The sequence below is a fragment of the Aspergillus fischeri genome, genomic scaffold (assembly GCF_000149645.3).
Source record: "Aspergillus fischeri NRRL 181 1099437636264 genomic scaffold, whole genome shotgun sequence".
Lineage (NCBI taxonomy): Eukaryota > Fungi > Ascomycota > Eurotiomycetes > Eurotiales > Aspergillaceae > Aspergillus > Aspergillus fischeri.
The window spans coordinates 437,624-459,076 of NW_001509762.1; the positions used below are offsets into that span (position 1 = coordinate 437,624).

Sequence of the window (21,453 nt, forward strand, 5' to 3'; positions counted from 1 at the left end):
CTTCCCTTCAACAACGCCCTTTCTTCCCTGCTCGGCTTCTCATTCGATTCCGTGCAGCTACCACACCCCCCCAACCAATGTCCTCCCCATGTCAAGGCCACCATCTGCGTCTGAGAACACCTTGCCTGACACCCTGGTGACACCTGCTGCGTCTGCCCAACATGATTGCTCTGCACGGCCTGAGCTCTCTTCCGGCAAGCAGCGTCGCCACATCGCTCGCGACCAGCAGCTCATGCATCAGGATGTTCAGCAAGCTCCTTCTCCATCCCGCGCTGAATCCCCCACCGCTCATCAATGGTCTAAACCTGCATCTGGCTTTACCCTAAAAAGGGCATTGACTCTTCCCCTGGAGAGGCTCTCCCGCCCTGATCGGTCTCACAGTCCCCAGCTTTCCGAAAGGGATTCCATCTTCGCAACCCACTACCTCCCCTCAGATAACGAAACCAGTAACACACCGCAACTGGGCCCCGTACAAGATGTTGATACTGCCTTGACGACCGACTTGTCTCCGGGACTCGATAATGCGCCCGCTTCGCCAATTTCCTCTTTGAAAATCCCCTTCCGTCGCCCTTCCGTCGATCGCTCCCCCATGGAAGTCGAAATTTGCAGGACTCACCCGTTGCGCTCCTCTACCTACGTTTCGCCATCCCTCCCCGTCCATCCCTCGTCACTACGACCCGTTGCTTCAGATGTAGCTTGGGACGCACCTCACAAGGAACCGGACAGGAAACTAAATGCTCCTGTCCGGGAGAGTTTGCATCTCCCCGGAAAAGCTTTCTCGGATGGTATTGGCACTAAACACTCCCCTTTAGAGGATCCCGTTCCCAATTTCAGTCTGATATCTGCCTCTTTGAGAGACTCGTCCTCGCCATCCCATCACCGTGAATATCCGGAACAGACCCGGGACCGGAATTGCGAGACTAAAGTTGAGCGGAGTGCGAGTCGGTCCCGACGTGGCAGGGTTGAGAACTCCATTGAGGCCAATCTGACGAATGCGGAGCCTACCTCTCACGTACGTAGTCGAAAGTCTAGTCATTACCTCGGCTTGTTCAAGGAGAATACGACCTCGCCTGACCGCAAAAGAAGGGAGGATAGAGACGGGAAGCATGGGGAGTTTCCGGCGCGGGACGAAACGTCGGACGTCACTGTCCTTTCAGAGCCTGGACAGATTCGGGATCGTTTCCACACACAAGCGGGAGATTTGCTGTCGGAGGACGTTGGTCCTCGAACTTCCAAGAGCTCACCTCAGCTCTTACTTTCCGCCGCTCCGTCGATAGGGCCGACCGCACGGCAAGAGAATCGTCCGCATACCCTGAGTGATGATGTCTCCAAACGTCAGCCCAAGTCTCTACCGCGCAGTTTGCTGGAGGAAATTCGATCTTTCCACTTGACTCCGGGAGGTGGCCGCGGTTCCTCGTTCTCCAAGAGTATTCCAACCCAGTATGCCGAAGGGGGCAGAGACTATTTTGCGGAGATTCCACCTAGTGATGGCCTCTCGCCACCAGATACAATTCGAGAACAACGTCGGGACTCGGGGCAATTCGACGATGAAGAGGAGGAACAGATCTCGTCTGCTGTATACTTTCCGCATGAGCGTGTCACTGTCTCCGAAGAAGTCGACCAAGTCGAGCCTTTCCTTGAGAATGAGCCAGACGTGGAGCGGTTCGATGAGTCGACGCCGAAGAGTAGTCTTGCTCTGGTGCCGAAAGTACATACCGTGCCTATTGGGCAGGAAAGCAGTCATGTGGATATATCGCTTCGGTCTAAAAATGAGAGTAGGATTCTCCATGGCGAGCTACAAGACATGCACTCCCCTCCACTAGAAGAATATGATCGCAAACCTCTTGGCGCCATTTCAGAACGCAGCGGCGAATACTCTACATGTGAGTCCGAGTTTGCCTCTGCGGATGACAGCAGTGTGTCTGCTCGAGAGGAGGAATCGAGCTTGACCGACGATGCTGACGTGACCCCGACCGCTACTCCAACTCAGCGTGCTCGCTTCCCGCGTCCACGACGGAAACACAGTTCGACAGCACCCGTAGGGGCGGTTGAACTGAAGCCTTATCGACATCAAGTGGGTGGTCATACCACGGTCTTCCGTTTCTCAAGACGTGCCGTCTGTAAACAGCTCAACAATCGGGAGAATGAATTCTACGAGCGAATTGAACGCAGACACCCTGAAATGCTCATGTTTCTTCCCAGGTAAGGCAGGCTCAGCTATAAATATATGATTTGCTTTGACGTTCTCTCTACCCCGACTTCTGGACCCGCTGACAATGATTCCCTCTATTTAGATATATTGGTGTCCTGAACGTGACCTTTTCAAAGAATTCGAAGCGCCCCAAAGCTTCGTCGGAAACCAATGCTGAACCCACAGATGCTGAATATAGCAAGGAGCTCACACAAGATGAGAAGGGCTCAAGGAAAACAAGCATTAGCAAGCCTAGCCAGTCGGGAGACGCGGAGCCAGAACGAATTTTCAGTCAAAAACAAGTGACCGGTGTAATCCCCAAAGTGATACTCGAGAACAACCGCCATATTATTCCGGCTGATCTGTTCATGCGCTGTCAAAGACCTAGGACAGCTGATTGTGCCGCGTCAGGCAGTCGGCGGTCTTTGAACGGGAATCACGCGTCAGGTGGGAAGCAATCGGTCGGTGGATCTACCGCAGGCAGCATTTCTGCTCCAACCTTGGACAAGCCCATCGCTAGATGGGGTGCCACAACGGTGAACAGGAAGTTGCAGGAGCAGGTCCTTCGAGAGGTCTTCAGCCCTCCCGCCATCCATCACCACCGGCGCCATGCCCGCGGTCACTTGAATCTGCCAAGGACGTCTTCGGACAGTGGCCGTCGACGGGCCAATCTGTCTGAAGACCAGACCTCAAGTCTGCATCGATATGCTTCGGAGCGCGTTGAAGCAACATCCAGTTCTTCGGGCATTGATATTTCGAAGCCGTCCAAGGAAAGCCCGGCTCTGTCATCTTCCGCGTCGACGGCGCTTGACGCAGGCCATGACCGCCTCGAGAAGGTCCGGACTGAAGAACCACAACCTCGCGCCAGCTCGCTCAGTCGAACCCGGCGTGTCAGGAGACGGCATTCAGGCAGTGGCCTCCAAAGACGGGGAAGCATCAGCTCCAATAAAGGTGTCGGTCAACTCATGTTTTTCGAGGATGATGGCTATGGTGGCGATAAAGAAGATGGTATATTTTCAATGGAACGCGACGCCTCCTTGCTTTCATCTAGCGATCCCCATGTGAACGGCTCCACTAGTGCGCTGATTTACAAGGATGATATGCCTAAAGATGTACCATCTGCACCCTTCCCCGCCCGCGATAGCCCGTCCAAGTCCTTGCGCCTTCAGGCGAAGGATGATTCTCAAATGATTGTCCCTTCTAATCCCAAGGAGGCTCAAACTAGACAAGACGAAAGGGTACAATTTTTCCTATTGCTGGAGGATCTCACAGCTGGTATGAACAAGCCCTGCGTGTTGGACTTGAAGATGGGGACCCGCCAATACGGCATAGAAGCCAACGAGAAGAAGCGAAAGTCTCAAAGGCGCAAATGCCAGTCCACCACCTCTCAGCAGTTGGGTGTCCGACTTTGCGGCATGCAGACTTGGAATGTGAGGAAGCAGGAATACACGTTTGAGGACAAGTACTTCGGACGGGATCTCAAGTCTGGGCGTGAATTCCAGGATGCCCTCACACGCTTTCTCTACGACGGCGTTTCTTACAGGAGTGTGGCGAAGAAAATCCCCATCATTCTGGATAAGCTGGCAAAGCTGGAGAATATGATTCGAAAGCTCAAACGTTATCGCTTGTATGCTAGCAGCTTACTGATTCTTTACGATGGCGAGCAAAATCCTACCGACAAATCTCAAGTCGCTGAAACTCACAACGCCGACAAGCGGGCACCTCTTCACCGCCGTGCCTCCGAGGACGGGCACAACAATACCGAAGTACATCTAAAGATAGTCGACTTTGCAAATTGCGTCACGGGCGAAGACGAACTTCCTCCAGATGCTCCCTGCCCGCCCCAACACCCGGATGATATTGACCGTGGGTATCTCCGTGGACTTCGCTCACTACGAATGTACTTCCAACGCATTCTCAAGGAAGTGACTCAAGATGAATTTGTTGAGCGGGGTGAAGGTGAAGCTATGGCTCTCCGATCTCGTGATTCCGGTCGCGAGGAATCAACGGACCGGTTCTGGGACGAGAGCGTGTTGGAGGAGGATCCCGGTGAAGTCAGCTTCTGAGTTCCAACGACCATTCCACTAGTCTCTGCCTCAAACATGTCGGTTTTGAGCGGGGCAATCTTTAGTATTCTGTTCATCTTTCTCGTTTTCTCATTCCTAATGACTTCTCCGTGCTTGGAGTTAGCGGCTCTGCATTTGATCGGGTTTTCAACTCAATGCACCGGAGTATCATGGATATGGCGTCCTTTCTATTTTTGCATGACAGGGTGCTGGGATACCGATGTTTCTGTTTCTGCTATCTTTCTCTTCTTTCCTCCTCGCATACTGGACTCTGTCTAATGACATTATCCGCATGCTATGACACCGTCATGATCTGAATGGGGATACAGGGAGGTCTTGAAGATCATTGAAGTGACGGATGCTACGATACTTTACGATCGATAATGATACCATGATCGCCTCTTGGGTCTTGTCTATCCGTGCCTGGAGCATCATAGAGGAGGATCATCTGCTCGGGAGCATCTTCTATTCTGATGGTGTGTATGAGATCATAATTTTCCCTTTTCGGCTTCATTTCTTTCCAATTGTTGTTCTCTTCTCGGACATGTCTTAGTGATTATTATACCCCTCGGGAACCTGTCCGATTCCCTGGGTTACTGTCTTTCATTTTTTTCAGACTGCAAGCATGGGACGCATTCGGATTGTTCATGTACATCGACGAATAACTAATTTAGATAGCTCAAATCGTGTAAACCCGTATTTTTTAACCAAGTAGCTTTTGTCTGACGGATCTTGCTTGTACATGACTCAGCATAATCAGCTGATGACCAGGGATGATCATGTGCTGCCTGAATTAGGGAACTGTCACGTGTACCGTTGATAAGCGGTGTATCTCCTCTGATGACGTGCCCTTGAGACCCTGTCAACAAGAACTCACGGCTCCTCCGTCCATGGCACTGATCAACAGTCTTTAAATAGGGCGCTCGAGAATTACCGGCGCTCTCCTTGCACCTTGACTATTTATTCAGTATCACAATAATAAACTGCTACTTGACCTGACGGGTCCGCAGGGAGAGCCGACTTTCGTTACCAGTTGGTCAATTGCTTATCCCAGCTGGCCTGGGGAACTGTCCATCTCGCCGAAAGGCTGCTATACAATCTGCTGACGGCAGAGGTATACCTTATCTCATATATATATTACAGTATAACGACTTCTCAGCCGATTGTGCTGTGTTATTTGCTACCTCCTGGCACTCCATAGAGCTACAGTTGGTACACAAGCACAATGGCAGGGCCCGATAAACATTACGAGCCAGCAATTGATAAGCGGGACTTTGATGACCATCGACCCCTACTCCGTGACATCGACGCCGGCGTCGATGGGACTGGAGAAGGACGGCCGCGCTCCGATTCGAGACTGTCTGCCATCCGAAATCTCGACGGTGGTAGTGACGGGCTCTTGAACAATGTGGTTGACGAGATCGTCGAGAGAGACCGTCGTAAAATGGCAATGGAAGTGACGCGTGTATGCAGCTTTGTGGTGGGGGTGATCAGCTGGTTGGCCGTCCCCTTCCTCGCAATCCGTAGATGCCATCGTTTGACCGTCGTTGTAAACGTACTGACACTAGGCGTGGTCATTTAGTCTTGGAGCCGGTAGCATCACTGCCTTTTCGCTGTACGGTCCTCTTTTCCTCACTCGGCTCCATTACAGCCAGCTTCAGGTGAACGCCGTTTCCATCGCGGCGGATATCTCGATGTACCTTCCCGTGCCATTGTTCGGCTACCTTTGCGATCGGTACACGCCCTCTCCGCTGGCGTTGTTATCAGGGCTTGTCTTTGGAGGAGGTTACCTGCTGGCTGCCTTTGCATATAGGAGTGGCCCGCTTCCTGAGGCAGGCGGAGAAGGATGGCCGCCCTGGGTGATGGTTGTGGCATTCGTTGCTATCGGGACGGCTACAAGCTGTATGTACCTGGCTGCGGTGACAACGTGCGCTAAGAACTTTGGTCGCGGCAAACACAAGGGTATCATGCTTGCCGTCCCTATTGCGGGGTTCGGTCTGAGTGGCATGTGGCAGAGCCAGGTAGCCACATACCTGCTATGTGAACGCCGCGAGGATGGAAGCCGTGGTGACGTAGATGTCTTCCGGTACTTTCTGTTCCTTGCCTTGTTTCTCTTCTGCCTGGGAGTCATTGGCACTTTCGGATTGAGAATTGTTGACGAGGAAGAGGACCAGTACATTGATGAGGCTGTCGAGGAGCTCGAGCGCAGCGGCCTCCTCGAGGAAAGCGAGTTCTTCCGGCCTCGAAGCGAAGTGCAGGCGACTTATGGCACGTTTTCCGACGATGCTGCTGACGGTGATGCGCCTGACCCAGAGCTATCATTGACCCTCTCTGAAGAAGAACGTGAAGCGGCGAGACTGGAGAAGGAAAGGCAGGAGGAGGAGCGAAGGAAGAAGAACTGGCTGCTGAACTTCGAAACGCGACTATTTCTGCAAGATCAGACCATGTGGTGGCTTGCACTCGGCTTCTTCCTGGTCACCGGTCCAGGAGAAGCGTACATCAACAACGTAAGTCTACCTCCTACTATTCCAGTAGACGATAACTAATTGGCCTCCTAGTTGGGCACAATCATTCAGACACTCACGCCGGAATTACATCCTCCCAATGCTCCGCCTCCAGCAGGCCTGCCCTCTACACATGTGACAACGATAGCGCTCACGTCAACTATAGCCCGACTGCTGACCGGATCTCTCTCGGACTTCTTCGCGCCCCCGGCCACTCATCTGTTCCCGGCAAACATAGAAGCTGGCCGTCGCTCCTCGTCATCAGGTTCGACCGCAAAGAGGCCCACCCTGTCGCGACTCGCCTTCCTTCTGCCCTCAGCCCTCCTCCTCTCCCTCGGCTATCTCCTCCTCTCATCCCCCTTACCCCTCCAGCATCCAGGTCTCTCGCACGTAACAACCGCGCTGATAGGCCTAGGCTACGGCAGCGCCTTCTCTCTCGTCCCCATCATCATCTCTGTCGTGTGGGGAGTCGAGAACTTTGGCACGAACTGGGGTATCGTGGCCATGGTCCCTGCTGCCGGTGCCGCGATGTGGGGAGTCGTCTATTCGCGAGGATACCAGGACGCGACGGACGGCGGGAATGGCTCACCGGACGGGCAGTGCCATGGCTGGCGGTGCTATGGGTTCTGGGCCGTCGGATGCACCCTCAGTGTGTGGGTGGCTGTAGTTGCGTGGATACTTGCCTGGAGGGGTTGGCGACGAAGAGGTGTTGTTGTTTGATACATTCTACCATCTTTGGCGTTTGAAATATTCTGGATTTGTCTCGGTATAGAAATATAGCATCTTCGTGGGTTCCCTTTTGGCTAAATCTTTCATCCTTCGCAGCAAGATAAGTGAGAGACACATGCAACATATGGCTGCATCTTTTGAATTCTGATCATGATGTATTTGCACATTCCAGCAAACCGACGGGACCTAATCCATACCAAGAATAACAATGCCAATATTCTCACAAGAAGAAATGACGACCAGAAAGAATAGAAGGGTATTCATATACAACACGGAAACAAGACCCAAAGTCCAATAAGCAGATACAGGGCAAGCCAAATCAGATATCCGTAGACGAGGGATCAAGTCCCATAAACACCTTATACAGCCGTTTACTCGCAGCCGGGCCGATGCGCGAGTCCGTCAGGGCACCGTTCTTATTTGCAGATTTCTTCAAATCAAGTTAGCAAAACTTTGAAATCTGAATTGGGGTACATAGGGGCTGAGCGCATAGCATACCTTGACATCCTCCAGCATGGTCGGCCCATGCCGGCGCATTCCTCTCACCAGGTCCACGACGGAAGGATACCTCGCCGCGATACCATAGGCCATAGACGCCGTGACGCGATTTACCTCCTGGAGCATTTTGACAAAGGTATCGGCCTTGTCCTCGCCCGGTTTGACCTGTCCCGTATCCATGCAAAAGGCCGAGTCGTTGCCGTCCATGCGCTCGCGCTTGTACGGTATGGTTGAGATATGCTCGGTGAAGTTCTTGATCCATTCTGCCGACTCCGCCGCGGCGCTGGTGTGGTGGATGAGGCAGGCGTGTGTGACCTGCAGCTCGAGGAGGGCGTCTTCGATGGTATCGTCGTCGACGGGCGGGGTGGACTCGGCGGTTTTGGCAGGGGGGTTTCTGCGGCGGGTCGAGGAGGAAGGATCGTCTGGGACGAGTTGGCGGCGGACCTGGGCTTGGAAGGCTCTGTTGCGGGAGTTTTGGTTTTTGCGCATCCACGCGGTTAGGCCTTCGATGAGGTAGATTAATTTGTGGCGAGGGTAGGCGTTTTTAATGCGGGAGAGGTGGAGTTCCAGCTCGGTTGTGCCTGTTACCGGGTCTGCGGGCGCGATGGCCATGTTGACGAACTCTTGTGCTGTCACGAGACAGAGGACGTGGTCTTCGTCGCGGATATGGTGCGGACATGGCTCCCAATGGCCGGCGGCTTCGTTGTACCGGGCTGTGACCTTCCGGCGCCATTTGACGATGTTCGGGATAGAGCTCGTGAAGAACGTATGCTCGACTCCTAGCCGTTTCATGAGTTCAATGCTCTGATTGCCAACACTCGTTTCCCTAAACGAGGAAGCGAGATCGAGGATCATCTCAGGCGTCGACTCCTTCTTGTCCACCTTGAGCTTATTGACCTCCGCCAAGTCCGCAGCGAGCTGCTTTTCTCGCGCCTTTTCCTCCCTGAGCTTCTTCTGTCTTTCTTTCTCGAGCTGTTTCTCATGCTCCCGCTGCGCCTTGGCGGCTTCTCGCTCTTTGGCCCGCGCTTCTTTCTCCGCGGCGGTCAGCTTCGTTGTCTTTCGTGCTGGCTTGCGAGATGCAGCCACTACCTCGGACAGATCATCGTCAAGGTCAAGGACATCTCGTTCCTGGGACTTTTTGGAGGGACCTGCGGCTCTTAATTTCGTCCTACTCCCGGTACTACTGGTAGCTTGAGAGCGCTCCTTCAGACCTGCAAGCAGACTGGCCGTTCGACTCGAAAAGAGCGAGTTTTCATGACCAGATTCCGTTGCCGCTCTAGCGTGCCTCATTAACTCGTCAATATCCGGCATTGCAAGCTGGTCACTGAAGTCTTCGATGTGGTCCTTCCCGGTGGCGGCATCGTTGCAAATATCGACATGCGCATCACCGTCATCGTCATCGTCATCGTCATCGTCATCGTCATCGTCAATCGTAATCGTGTTAGTTTCTCTGAAATTCGTTTGATGAGTCGTAAGTGACCTCGCTCCTGGAACAGGCGCTGGCGAAGTGAAAACAATAGGATCCGACTCCTCGTTCCGCGCCGGGATCCTCAGCGTTGACGGTCCGTCAGACGGCAAGGCGACGTCATCATCGGAAAACAGAAACAGATTTGTCGTCGAGAATTGAGCGTCTACATCCCTAGGGGATTCAACTTCCTCACTTATGCGACGTCTCTTGGCCGGTTTATCGATATCATCGTAGGCGAAAAGGGATTCGACATCGTCCGATAACAGAGGCTGAGGAGCAGATGAGAGGGGCGGATCGGATGGAAGCGTGGCCACTAATCGCTGACGGGGTTGAGATGCCGGGGGCGGCGGCGTCGAGGACAGGAGGTTGATAACCTCTGGCATTTCCCTCGTCGAAGCGCACCGAGGTTGTTGGATTAGTTGATGGCTTATCCGACTTCGCTGCGACATTTCTCCAGGTTCTTCTCACGCGTTTCGCGATGATCCCGCGTTGCTATTGCGCGAAGTCACGTGGTATCGACCGTTGGAAGTGTTGTTTTATGAGTACGGAGCCAAAATAAGATTGCTAAATACAAACAAGAAAGAAGGGGTATTTATACAAATCTAGATCATTTTCACAGCCCACACGGCAAGAATAGAAGACACAATACCCAACAGGGCAAAGACGAAGATTAGCTGGTGAAATCCGCTGAACGGCCGTCTTTCCTTCCTGAGCATATCCGTAATCTCCTCCTCGAGCCTGTCACCCATTGCAGTCAGCGAGAACTCCTTCTCCACTCTCGCCTTGCTCGCGGCTGACATGCGGTCCAAGTCCTTCTGGTCCATCTCGTAGAGAACCCGGTCCATGACCGCAGTCCAATCCGCGACGACCGTTGCGTCCCGGAGCCAGCCCGTTTCGCCTTCCACGATAGTTTCCAACGGCCCGCCTGTATTCGATGCGAGAACGGGGATCCCGGCGCGCATGGCTTCGACGGGGACAATACCAAAGTGTTCGTTGATGGGAGTGTAGAGAAGTAGTTTTGCCTGCGACAGGAGCGTATCCCGGAAGGCAGTTGGTACGGAGAGCAAGAAAAGAACGTCGATGGAGTCGGGGATGGACAGGGCGGAGATGACCGTTTTAGAGGTCGCGGTCTGTAATCCCAAACTCGTGGCGAGCTGGTCTAGTTCTCGATGGTATTGGACATTTTCCTGGACCCGATTGTCGTAACCGCCTGTAGAGTATCCTCAGTCAATAGCTGGTCTCTCCATCAGGAACCACTTGGAAGAGGATGACATACCAGCAATCACCAACCGCGTCCCCCTCCACTTCTCCTCCCCAAGACCATGATACGCACGAATCGCCAGCGCCAAATCCTTCTTCCTCTCGAACCGATTCACACTCAACAAGATCTTCTTTCCACCCCACAAAGGACCCTCCTCAGTCCCAACCGGCGCGCCAGCCTTGGTATCGACGCACGGATAGACAATCCGAACATCTCCCAGCTTCTCCTTCCCAAAGACCTCGCTCACAACCCCGCGCGTGAACTTCGAGTTGGCAACGACCTTATCCGACGCGCTCATCGCCCACCCCTCAAACCAATCAAACGGATACCGATAGAGACCCTTCGCAAGCCGCAACAGCTCCCCGCCCTCGTTCCGGCGCGCAAGCAACTGATCAGGGAAATGGCAGTAGAAGAGGATGCGCTGGCGACTGCGACTGCTGCGCGCCGCGCGCGGGCCCAGCGTTTTCAGAAACGGCACGCAAGCGGGGACCTGGTCGACGATGAAGATGTCGTCTGTTTCTTCAGGTGTCGCAATCTCCCTCAACACCGACACGGTCAGATGCAACTGCCGCAGAACGGCCATGAGGACGTGTAGTCGGCCGCCGACATGCGCGGGGAAGAGGGAGTTGCCGCGCACGCGCACGTCGAGCGTGCCGTCGCGCGCTTCCTCGAAGCAGTGCGATTTGTCGCGGTGGGAGGTGTAGATGGTGACTTTGTGGCCGCGGGACTGCAGCGCCAGCGCCACGTCGATGATTAGGCGCTCTGCGCCGCCGATTCCCAGGTCTGGGTGAATGATTGTGACATTGGAGGGTTTGAGGCGGGCCATATTCCTGGGAGAGGAGTTTGCGTCGGTGATTTGCAGCAATTGCTGCGTTGTTGGTGGAGCTGAGCTGAGCTTGAACTTGAGCTTAAGCCACGGGGCACGACGTCATGTGATGACGCATCCTGATCTTTCTCCTCCGTATCTACTCCGTACTCCGCATCTCAAAACAAACATCTCTATTACTTCTATCTCTAGGTATCACAAAACCTCAATCAAATCCTACCAAAACCATCCCTCTTAACGAGAAACATCCCCTCACAAACCACACAAACCCCCTCCCCTTCCCCTCCCCTATCTGCCTCAGCAACAGAAATCTCCCCCATCACATAAATTTTCCTCCCATCCACCCTCCCAACCTCCGCCCTCGCAACAACAACCCCCGGAACCCTCACCGGTTTCTTATAAATCACATTCAAATAAACCGTGACTGCTCCCCGCCCACGATCTAACCCACTCGCCCGGATCAAAGTCCCAGTAACCTGGTCCAGGACTGTAGCCAGGAACCCGCCGTGCGCGATATCGGGCTGCCCTGATACGCCGGCGCCGAGGTGGAGGAGGAGGTAGCCTCGTTCTCGTCCTCCCTCCTGCTCTCGTTCTTGTGGAGTTGCGTTTGCGTTGGTCTCACTTGAACTAACATCCGATGCTCTGGTATGAGGGTGAGCCGGCTGGTAAATGAAGATTGACTTGAGGATTCCGTTGTTGGATCTGAGGGTCGAGTGGAAAAAGGCGTCTGGGTTGCGCGGGTGGATGACCCTTAGGTCAGGTTGAGAGAGGATCCCTGCGCATTTGGGAATGGTGTTGAAGAAGGCGAGTGTTTCTCCTATAGATGTAGGATCTGACCTATAGGTAGCTCTCATGATTTCTCCAGCTGGCTTGTCGAATGGTGTTCAGGATAGTGATTAGCCGAGTAGAGCGATTTGTTGAATCTCTGGAGGCGATGAAGATCTCGTTGAAAGCTTCCCTGAGTCAATTGTAAGAATCTATGGATTCAAGATGCGTAGAATTCCAGGAAGTGATCCCTATCTCTCCGGCCTACCGCGGGTTAGATCGATATGTGTATACCGACGAACCGAGGCACGTCCATGCGGAGGTCTAGGATTCTGGACTATGGGACTATGGGGACTATTTAACAAATCTTGCTTCCTTTCAAACTACTACCTTACATACAACAAGGCAAACTATAAACGACCTCGCAACAGTAGCAGTGTGGAAACAAAGGACTATACAGTGTGGAACAAAGGACTTAGGCAAAAGTGACCACAGGCCGTACGTTCTTTTATGGCATATGAGTGATAACAAAATATACCGCAATAGGGTTTCTGAAGACGTAATCACAGGGAAGGCAGAAATGTACAGTGTCCATCGACATAGGCAAATTGCCCAGAAGAAGCGTATTTAATGACTCGTGGTAAAATCAGGCGGCGGAGGCTGGGGGTTATCTGAAGGGAAAAGAATCAAAATGAAAACAAAAAGGTATCAACAAATCAAGAAGGGGAATCGACGTTGAATTCATAGTACACAGGGGCGGGCTTTGAACATGGGGAAACGTCACGTCCGAGACACTAAAATTGAACGATCAAAAGAATCAAAAGGGTACGAGGGATCAAAAGCAATTGAGCGTGCTCTTCTTCTTCTTCTTGTTCAGCGCATTCATCCGCTCTTCGAGCTGGGCTCGAGCAGCCTCGGCTTCGCGGCGGGCATTGCGTTCTTCCTCGACGGCCTGAAGCGAGAGGCGCTGCGAGTTGCGCTCCTTGCGAAGGGTCGTCAACTCCTCCTCCAGTTGCCATGCCTTCTTCTTCCAGGCCTCGCAGTCGGTCTTGACCTTGTTGCTCTGCGCTTCAAGATCGCCCAGAGCTTCTTCCAGAGTGGCAGTGAGTTGCTTCTCGGCATTGAGATGTTTTTCTATCGTGCGGATACGAGCCTCCTGGTCTTCGACAATCTGGACACTGACCAGTTCCTTGCTGGTGTGCCGAGAGCTTGGAGGAGAGACACTACCATTGGTGGCAGACTGTATAGTCGGCAGAGGCGGGAGAGGAATGGCAGGTGGCGGTGAAGGGAGAGAGGCTGCCGAAGTACTCTTCCGCAGATTCGAGGTCAAAGAGCTGGTGCGGTCATGCGAACCATCCTGGCCGGTACCATTCTTGAGTTGAAGCTAGAGTCCATTAGTCGGGATCCGATTTCAGTATCTAACACAGCAGTGCTTACCTCAAGCTGTTCAATCCGCATGCGATATGTCTCAATTTCTTTCTCATACGTCGCAATCTTGGCCTTGGCGTCTTCCAAAGCCTGATCGCGCTCATGCTGGATGACGGAGAGACGGTTGTGGTGCTGGTCGAAGCTGTTGGTAATCTGCTCCTCGAGTTCCTCCACCAGACGCAGGCTCTTTTCCTTCTCGGCGGTGATCTCCTCGATGAGCGCATCCTTCTTCTTGACTTGCTCTTCCTTACGCTGAAGGGTATCTTCAAGCGTGGCGACGAGGATGGCAAGCTCCTTCACCTTTGCGTCCTTGGCCGCCTCGCGCTGGGTAAGCTCTTCCAACTTGTTGGCATCGCCCTCCTTGGCTTCGAGCTTCTTGCGAAGATCTTCGTTTGCATCTATCAGCTCGGCATACCTGTCGGAAAAGTGTTGCTTTTGCGTGAGGATATCTTGGATCTGGTCTGCGAGGTTCTCCGCGGTGACATCGGAATTGAGCAGTTCTGAAACCATCTTCAGAAGTTTCAACAGCTCATTCCGCGATGTCTCAATTTCAGATCTCAGACTCTTCATCGCCTCCTCGTGTTCGGCATTCTTCTCCGCAATCCGCGAGTCATACTCGGCCTGCGCCGCAGCCTTAGCGCGCTCCTCGAGTTCCGCCAATTCAGTCTTATGTGATTCCTGCAAAGACTCGAGGTCCTTCTTGTGAGATTCAGCGGTCGACTTGTGCATCTCAATCTCTTTCTCGAGTTCAGACACACGAGACTGGAACCCTTCAACCTCACCGCTGGTACTGTCCTTGGTCGCGAGAAGATCCGACAGCTGCTCCTGCGCGGTCTTGTGCGATTGCTCGAGAGCAGCAATCTTCTCAAGATGAGCAGCAGCGGTAGCCTCGTGCTCTTCAATCTTCTGCTTCAAACTCTCTACTAGCTCTTGCTGCTGTGATCTCTCAGCCTCCAGCTCTCTGGCAGCAGCCTCCTTCGCAGCAGAGGTCTCGTCCACGGCGGCACGCTCTGAGCGCATGGCATCTGCAGTTGCCAGGGCCTTGTCCAGGTCAGCCAAGGTGGCACTGAGTTGCTGCTCGGAAGCCTGCAGGGATTTGACGGCGTTCTCATGCTTGCTCTTCCACTCCACCAATTCACCTTGAAGATCATCGATCTTCTTGTCTTGCTCTTCCGCGTGCGCATCCTGAGCCTTGGCAGCTGCCTCCTGAGTCTTCAGAAGATCCTTCAATTCAGCGATCTCGGCGAGCAGCTTCTTTTCGCGTGACTCGTGCGCCTCCCTGAGCTCGTTGATCAGGTTCTCCTGCTGGACTACCTGATCCCGCAACTGGGAGACTAGGCCCATATCCGCAGAAGGTGTACCACCTTGCAAGCTGGACCGCTCACGGGTGAGGCCAGAGATGATCGTCGCCTTCATCTCCATTTCTTTCTTTACGCTCTGGTTTTCCGCCTCCAAGGACTGGATGCGTTCCATGCGCGAGTGCAGCTCATGCATCGCCGCGTCAAGATGAACCTCAAAGTTCTGCATTGTGTCGGGCTGGCCTTCGAATTTTTCGATAGCGATGTTCTTCAGGGCAGCAAGCGAGCGATGCGCACGATCCACCGTCGACATGAGGCTCTGGCTGCTCTTCCTTCGGATGACATTCGTCTTGAAGCCCGGTGTGGTTGGCGGGGAGGCAGATTTGGATTTCTGAAGCTCGGTTTTGAGCGTCTCCACCAGAGCAAGGGCACCTTCATGCTCGGCCTGCAGCTCGGCATACTTTTGGGTCATAAGGTGAACGCCTTCCTGGTGCTCGGAAAGTAGCTGACGCATCTGCTCCATTTCGAGCGAGTTCGTCTCATTGTGGGACGCCTGCGAGTCCACGGGAATTTCTGCGGCGGGCTCAGGATGCCCGTTAGTAGAGGGTTCTTGCGAAGCAGCAGGCTCCCCGACCAAGGATAACTCCGAGGAGAGTGATTGCGAGAACGAGTGTTGTTTTCCACTCTTCGAGTCGGGGGCCTTCGCATCCTCTAAAAAAGACACCGGTCGAGAGGCAGTGACTGGGGAAATGAGCCCCTGGACGGCAGTAGCCGGATGGCGCGCTTCATCCGCAGCGTCCTGTTTCAGTTTGGCTAAAGCCCTGAGCGCCTCTTCATATTTGGCCTCCAACAGTTCATATTGGTTCACCGTGGTCTCGTGCTGCAGGCGCAGGTCCAAGAGCTCTTGGGAGACGGTCTCAAGCTTATCAGCAACGATCTTTGACTCGGTAAGGCTAGGAGACTGGGCTCGAGGCTCCGCAGTGGGATCGGCCTCTAAGCGGCTAGTTACCCTTTCCAAAACCTCCAAATCAGAGCCATCAACGTGGGCAGCTGTCGCCGCTTCGACATTTGATTCCTCTTCAATGTATGGGACGGTCTCCGCAAGATCCTCGTCTGATTCAGGAATCGCCGTTTCGGCGGCTTCGGTCAAAACTTCGAGGGTGGTGGCTCTCTGACGGGAATTGCGGGCGCTCCTCGCAGCAGCAGGAGACTCCATTTCTTCCTGGATGTCATCGTGACTGGCGCCGTTCTGGTGGACATGATCCAACTCATAGAGAAGACTATCGAGTTTGCCGAGACTCCGCTGACGCTCAATCACATGTTCCAAGCGTTCAACCTCTCGCTGCATGAGCTCCATGTCTTGGTCGGCTTCTGCGAGACGCTCTTCCAGTGTTGAAATGTAATCTTCGCATCCCGCTTCGCTTTCGCGCGCACGGCTGAGTTCTTTGCGCAGCTCCGCAATGATAGCCGTGTATTTCTCCTCGCCTGAAGACTGGCCATCGAGTCGAGACTCCAACTCGTGCATATAGGACTCGGTGCTGGCCTCACGGTCTATGAGCTTCTGGATGCGCGCTTGCAGTTGGGCGTTGACAGTCTCGACATAGGCGCATTTGGTCTCGCGTTCCAGGAGAGTGCTCTCCGTCACCGCCAAGGAGGATCGAGTGTTGGATAAGGAGGATTCAAGGCTTTGAATCGTCTTCTCATACTCGAGAACGACCTGTTCGACGGATTGGGCAAAAGAGTGAGACCGCTTCAGTCGCTCAACAGAGCTCTTGCCAACAGCCGAAGCAACGTCATCTGCCTCTCCATTGGGGGAGTGCTCCGAATCGCGAGCGAGTTCGGAAATGAGTTTGGCATGTCGTTGGCTCAGCGCGTTATAACTCTCTTGCACGTCAAGCAGTTGGTTCTGAAGCTCCTTCTCCCTTTCATTTTGACGCTCGGCCCTCTCTTGCGGTCCAGCAGCTCGTCGGTCATTGTCCTCGGCGATACGGATCTGCTGTCTCAGGAAAGCAACTTCGGCCTTGAGCCTCTCAATCACTGCGTGCTTGTCGCTTTCGTCGGCAATATGCTGGATTTGCGGCTTGCTCTGGATAGCCCTCGCCCTCTGTGCGTATTGTACAGTATTCAGAGTTTCGCTGAGGTGGAATTCCGCAGGCGTAACGCAAGCAACCATATATGTGTAAGCATTGCCGCCGAGAGAATCTTGGAGTAGCCGGGTGAGCTTCGAATCGCGGTAGGAGACGTGGGCGCCTGATTGACGAGAAGAAAGCTGAGAGATGACCTTGCCCAGGGCAGCTAGACCAGCATTGATGGAGATACCCTCTCTTGCGCGTTCGCCGGAAGCACCAGTGTTCTTCAGCCGCTCGCTTCCTGCCAGATCGACAAAGTGCAGTTTGCTATCGACCGTGACGGAAGCATCCGAGCCGGAAAGCACCTCGACCGGCATGGACATCCGTTTCTCTTTCGGAGATGTAATTGAGCTCGCTGATTTACGTTGGACAAGATTGAGGCTGAAGACTGCGTGGGATCGGGAGGACTTTGCGTTGATCGCGGTGGAATCAGTCTGGCGAATCGAGGAACCGAAGCTCAGGGCGTTCATCAAATCCTCGAATGAATTGATGTTGACTTGGTGCAGGCCCGTCAGAATGATGCGACCTTTGGCATCCTCGCGGATCGCTACCGAGCCGCGATCACTCATAGGTGTCGATTCAGGGAGGAGAAGATCTCGCAATTGTTCGTTGTAGATCTGCAAGCATGTTAGCGAACAGTTTCGACTGCAAGCTCGAAGTCGGCCCTAAAGGTGTCGTACTTCCACATAGCTGGCTTTCAATTGCCAATTCTTTTCGGCAGTCGCCCGCCCAAAGCTCGAAGTCGAGCTGATCGAGTATCGAGCCGGTGTGCGAAGGCCAGTGGAACTGTTGCGATTGTGTTTAGCCGGGCCGTCGAGTTTCTCAAATAGGAGCTGGGCCGCGCGAGGGATGATTCCTAGAGATAGTATTAGCTGCAGTCCAAATGAGCTAAATGTGCCGCAATCCAGACGAACCCATTGACTGTGTATCGTGTTGCTCGCTGGGGCCCGACGTTCCCATGGTGTACGATTTGCCGGCACCCGACTGACCGTAGGCCAAAATGGAAACATTGTAGCCTTGGAGGAATGAGCTCACGCTGTCGCTAAGATATTCCCAGATGCCATTCTGATCCGTAGTTTCGGGAAACACGCGATCAAACACGAACAACTTCCGGCCTTGTGGGACATCGACCGCAAGACTCGTCGGTGACGTGACATGAACCATAGATCGCTGGAAACGTTGCGGAATCAATTCGTACCCGGGATCGGTAGGTTTCAGCGGGGGTCGTACACGGACCGCTGTAATCACATCAGCTTGCTGGTTCAGATGCATGACTCTCCCTTGTCCCTCGCAAGTTATCCATGGTCGGGACCATATCCCCGGGACACATACCGACTTTGACCGCTGTTTTGCCATCCTCGTCAGAAGCCCGACTTCCTCCACCAACTTTACTGCTCATACTCAGACGGCTGTTACTTCGCGGGGTCCGCATGATGCCACTGAAAGGCCGCTGCGGCGTAGCCGTGGTGGGCGAACCCGGCGGCGAGACCGTCATGTCGTTTTATGGAGGTGGACTGCAATGCGCGATTGACGTCAGAGAAAAGAAGGATCGACTCGAACTCGAACACAATGGATGAGTTGTCAGAAAGCGGACAGAGAGGGTGTCATGAGTCGTAATCGTAGAGTGGTCAAATTATGATTCGTTGCGTGTTGTTTTTGTCGTTTCGGTGCTGAGTTGGCCGAATAGCCTTTCGTCTGAAATGCGCGCGATTTGTCGTCCTGCGGCAATCGGCGAGCTTGACGATGAATTGATAATTCTCTATGTGCAGTGAAAGCGGAAGGAGGGAATTGTGATGAGTTCTGTGAATAACGAGAGATAGATAAGCATTAGTTTTCGGATGGAAACCCCTGAAGGATATGGCCGCCAATAATTCAATTATAGAGTTTGGGGTGTCGGGGAATGCGCACGCCGCAGGAGAGACAAAGAAACATACATACACAAAAGCTTGAGACAGGCCTCAAGGAGTGAGGATATCGCAGAATGAGGATAAGAATGAGCGAATGGGAAAAGGTAACCTCCCTATAGAGCAAGAAAGGAGAGGAAAGGAAGGGAGGGAGTGAAGGAGGGAAAAGAAGAAGCCTCCGTGCCAGGTGCGGGAGTAGCCAACAGTAAGTACCTAGGTAGTCGCTGGCTAGTTGCTAGACTACCTAGCGATAATCCAATGCTATTATTATTATTATGATGAGATGAGGTACACACTGAACTCCTGAAAAGAGCCGGCAGCGGACGGACTAGATCGACTAAACCGCCTCTTTACTATGAGTAGACGGTTAGCCGACCTACTAAGTAGGTGCTAATGCCTATTCGAGTAGTGCAATAATCCTGGATTGAGACTGAGACGAGTCAAGACTTTGAAGCTGGAGGTTTGGAGAGGTTTGCAGCGAACGAACGAGAAAGCGAGCAGTGCGCTGTTTGACGGCGGCGGCCGAACTTTACCAGGGCGGGTTAGAGGGTATCAATGTGACGACTGCCGTCTCAATCTCGCACCAGGGTGAGATTAGCAGCCACATCATTATTAACAAGGGACATCATTCAGGTCAATCTTTATCAATTACATGGAATGTCAAATTGTGTCTATAATTATTAGTGAATTCGTTGGAGAAGAAAAGATATCATGAAGGAGTGGTGGACACTCATCCAAAAATACATCGGTTGTACTCCGTACGGTACCTTAATACCTCATTCGACTCAACTTACGACCACAGGAGGACGCCAGGGGAAAACCAGTGGGGACGGGACCAGATAGGCCTAGACTGGCATAGAGAACGACTGGGGGAAGGATTCGTTTTTTTTTAATATGAACCGTCTCAATGATCAACTGTCTCAGACAAGAGTCTACTACTAAGCCTACTGTGCCCAACTAGACGCCTTGTCCGGTGCGTTCCTGGATCGGTTCGTCGACAGTGCACTACCTTACCTTACCACTGTCAACCACGGCTTCCCACATGGCCGGGAATGAGGTTCCACGGTTGCTACAGTGGAGTAACGGTGGACACTCGATAAATTAATCCAGGAACCAGAAGCTTTGTCTTGGTGGCTCGCTGGGATCGGATATCCGCATGTTTCTTTGCCGGGGTATGCAATAATCGTCGAGTCGTGATAATGCATAAAGCTCGTTTGACATTATGACTGGCTGACCTGGCTCTTGGAATGACCTCGACAAACGTGACAGTACTCGATAGTCGAGGACCGTTTGTTTGATTGTTGATGTGGAGTTTTTGCTTTCGGCTGCTCTGGAAGTCCCGTAATGAAGCATGAATAGAACGCATGGCCTATGTAGATACTCCGTATACATACGAGTATCTAGTATGGTGGCTGTCATCCACGGACCACATGTCATCGCATGTTCCTGAATCTGTCACTGCGAAACGAGAAGCCCAATCAGATGGTGAAACCATCGGTGATTCAAGTGCTGTCAAGCAGGACGATCCTAAAGGCTAGGTCCTTGCCATTTGCCGGGAGACAGGTACCGACGATGAGGTCTGTGTTCACTGCTCAAAAAGTGATATCAATTTATCACATCAACCTTAGTAGAATCCTAAGGCTTTATTCTACCCGACTTTGCAAGCTTCTTCCTCTTTTCGCAGACAACGATCGTAGATGTCGCGTCAACCCTCATCTTGCTCAAAACTTCCAGCACAAAGAAGTCCATATGTCAAGCGATTTGCTGCTCCGTTCATACTCTCTCATTCGTATTGCACGAAACAAGAAAGAAAACTAGCATAAGCACGGAGTACTTCATAAGTATACTCAAATCTATCCAAAATGACAGCTGACCGGAAAGTTGGTTCCCCCCGGCCTGAACTTTACAAAGCACCTTAAATTTCGATCGCCATGTCACATCTGCTAAAACGGGCTGCAAGACAAAAAGGGAAACCAAGTCGACCATCACATACTCACCAAGGAAGCTGAGATCTGCCACGAGGTTGATATCCTAGAGTGATCGAAAGGATTCATTTATTATTATTATGATCAGCCAGACATAAGCTACATAGTCATACTAGTTAAAATCATTGGACACTCTTCTCTTCCAGAGGTGCCTCAGTCTAGACTAGGTCTTCTAATCCATAATAGGAACTCCAATACCGTAGTCCTAAATACATGTCAGAGATTCCTCAAATCCGTCCAGTTTCATCGCCAAAAGTCAAATCCTTGCAATATCCACGGACGAGCTGTTGGACCGTGCTCTTAAGCTTCTCCCATCCAAATTCGGCATCGAATCTGGATAGCTTGTCAAACAGCCAGATAGAATCATAAGCAAGGGGCTCGTTGAGATACGCCACAGCCCT

The 21,453-nt window shown here is 52.8% G+C and overlaps 6 protein-coding genes across 6 annotated transcripts, besides 1 other annotated feature; 2 read left to right on the forward strand and 4 right to left on the reverse strand.

Annotated features, from left to right (window-relative positions):
• Window positions 1-88: 88 nt before the first annotated feature.
• NFIA_073790 (inositol polyphosphate kinase KCS1) lies at window positions 89-4,257 on the forward strand (the record flags this gene model as incomplete). Its single annotated transcript, XM_001259359.1, has 2 exons — window positions 89-2,202; window positions 2,295-4,257. 2 exons carry the CDS (start codon window positions 89-91, stop codon window positions 4,255-4,257), a joined length of 4,077 nt encoding a protein of 1,358 aa, XP_001259360.1.
• Window positions 4,258-5,482: 1,225 nt separating this feature from the next.
• Window positions 5,483-7,481, forward strand: NFIA_073800 (MFS transporter; the record flags this gene model as incomplete). Its single annotated transcript, XM_001259360.1, has 3 exons — window positions 5,483-5,754; window positions 5,840-6,764; window positions 6,816-7,481. 3 exons carry the CDS (start codon window positions 5,483-5,485, stop codon window positions 7,479-7,481), a joined length of 1,863 nt encoding a protein of 620 aa, XP_001259361.1.
• A 328-nt stretch (window positions 7,482-7,809) lies between these two features.
• Window positions 7,810-9,839, reverse strand: NFIA_073810 (uncharacterized protein; the record flags this gene model as incomplete). The annotated part of the gene is made up of 2 exons (XM_001259361.1): window positions 7,810-7,920; window positions 7,989-9,839. 2 exons carry the CDS (start codon window positions 9,837-9,839, stop codon window positions 7,810-7,812), a joined length of 1,962 nt encoding a protein of 653 aa, XP_001259362.1.
• Window positions 9,377-9,427: a microsatellite.
• Window positions 9,840-10,058: 219 nt separating the features above from the next.
• Window positions 10,059-11,543, reverse strand: NFIA_073820 (GDP-Man:Man(1)GlcNAc(2)-PP-dolichol alpha-1,3-mannosyltransferase; the record flags this gene model as incomplete). Its single annotated transcript, XM_001259362.1, has 2 exons — window positions 10,059-10,666; window positions 10,733-11,543. The coding sequence occupies 2 exons, from the start codon at window positions 11,541-11,543 to the stop codon at window positions 10,059-10,061; spliced, it is 1,419 nt and encodes a 472-aa protein (XP_001259363.1).
• Window positions 11,544-11,752: 209 nt separating this feature from the next.
• On the reverse strand, window positions 11,753-12,397 carry NFIA_073830 (PaaI family thioesterase; the record flags this gene model as incomplete). Its single annotated transcript, XM_001259363.1, has 1 exon — window positions 11,753-12,397. One exon carries the CDS (start codon window positions 12,395-12,397, stop codon window positions 11,753-11,755), a length of 645 nt encoding a protein of 214 aa, XP_001259364.1.
• Window positions 12,398-13,143: 746 nt separating this feature from the next.
• Window positions 13,144-18,658, reverse strand: NFIA_073840 (kinesin family protein; the record flags this gene model as incomplete). The annotated part of the gene is made up of 5 exons (XM_001259364.1): window positions 13,144-13,692; window positions 13,746-17,780; window positions 17,844-18,019; window positions 18,078-18,401; window positions 18,496-18,658. The coding sequence occupies 5 exons, from the start codon at window positions 18,656-18,658 to the stop codon at window positions 13,144-13,146; spliced, it is 5,247 nt and encodes a 1,748-aa protein (XP_001259365.1).
• Window positions 18,659-21,453: the final 2,795 nt, after the last annotated feature.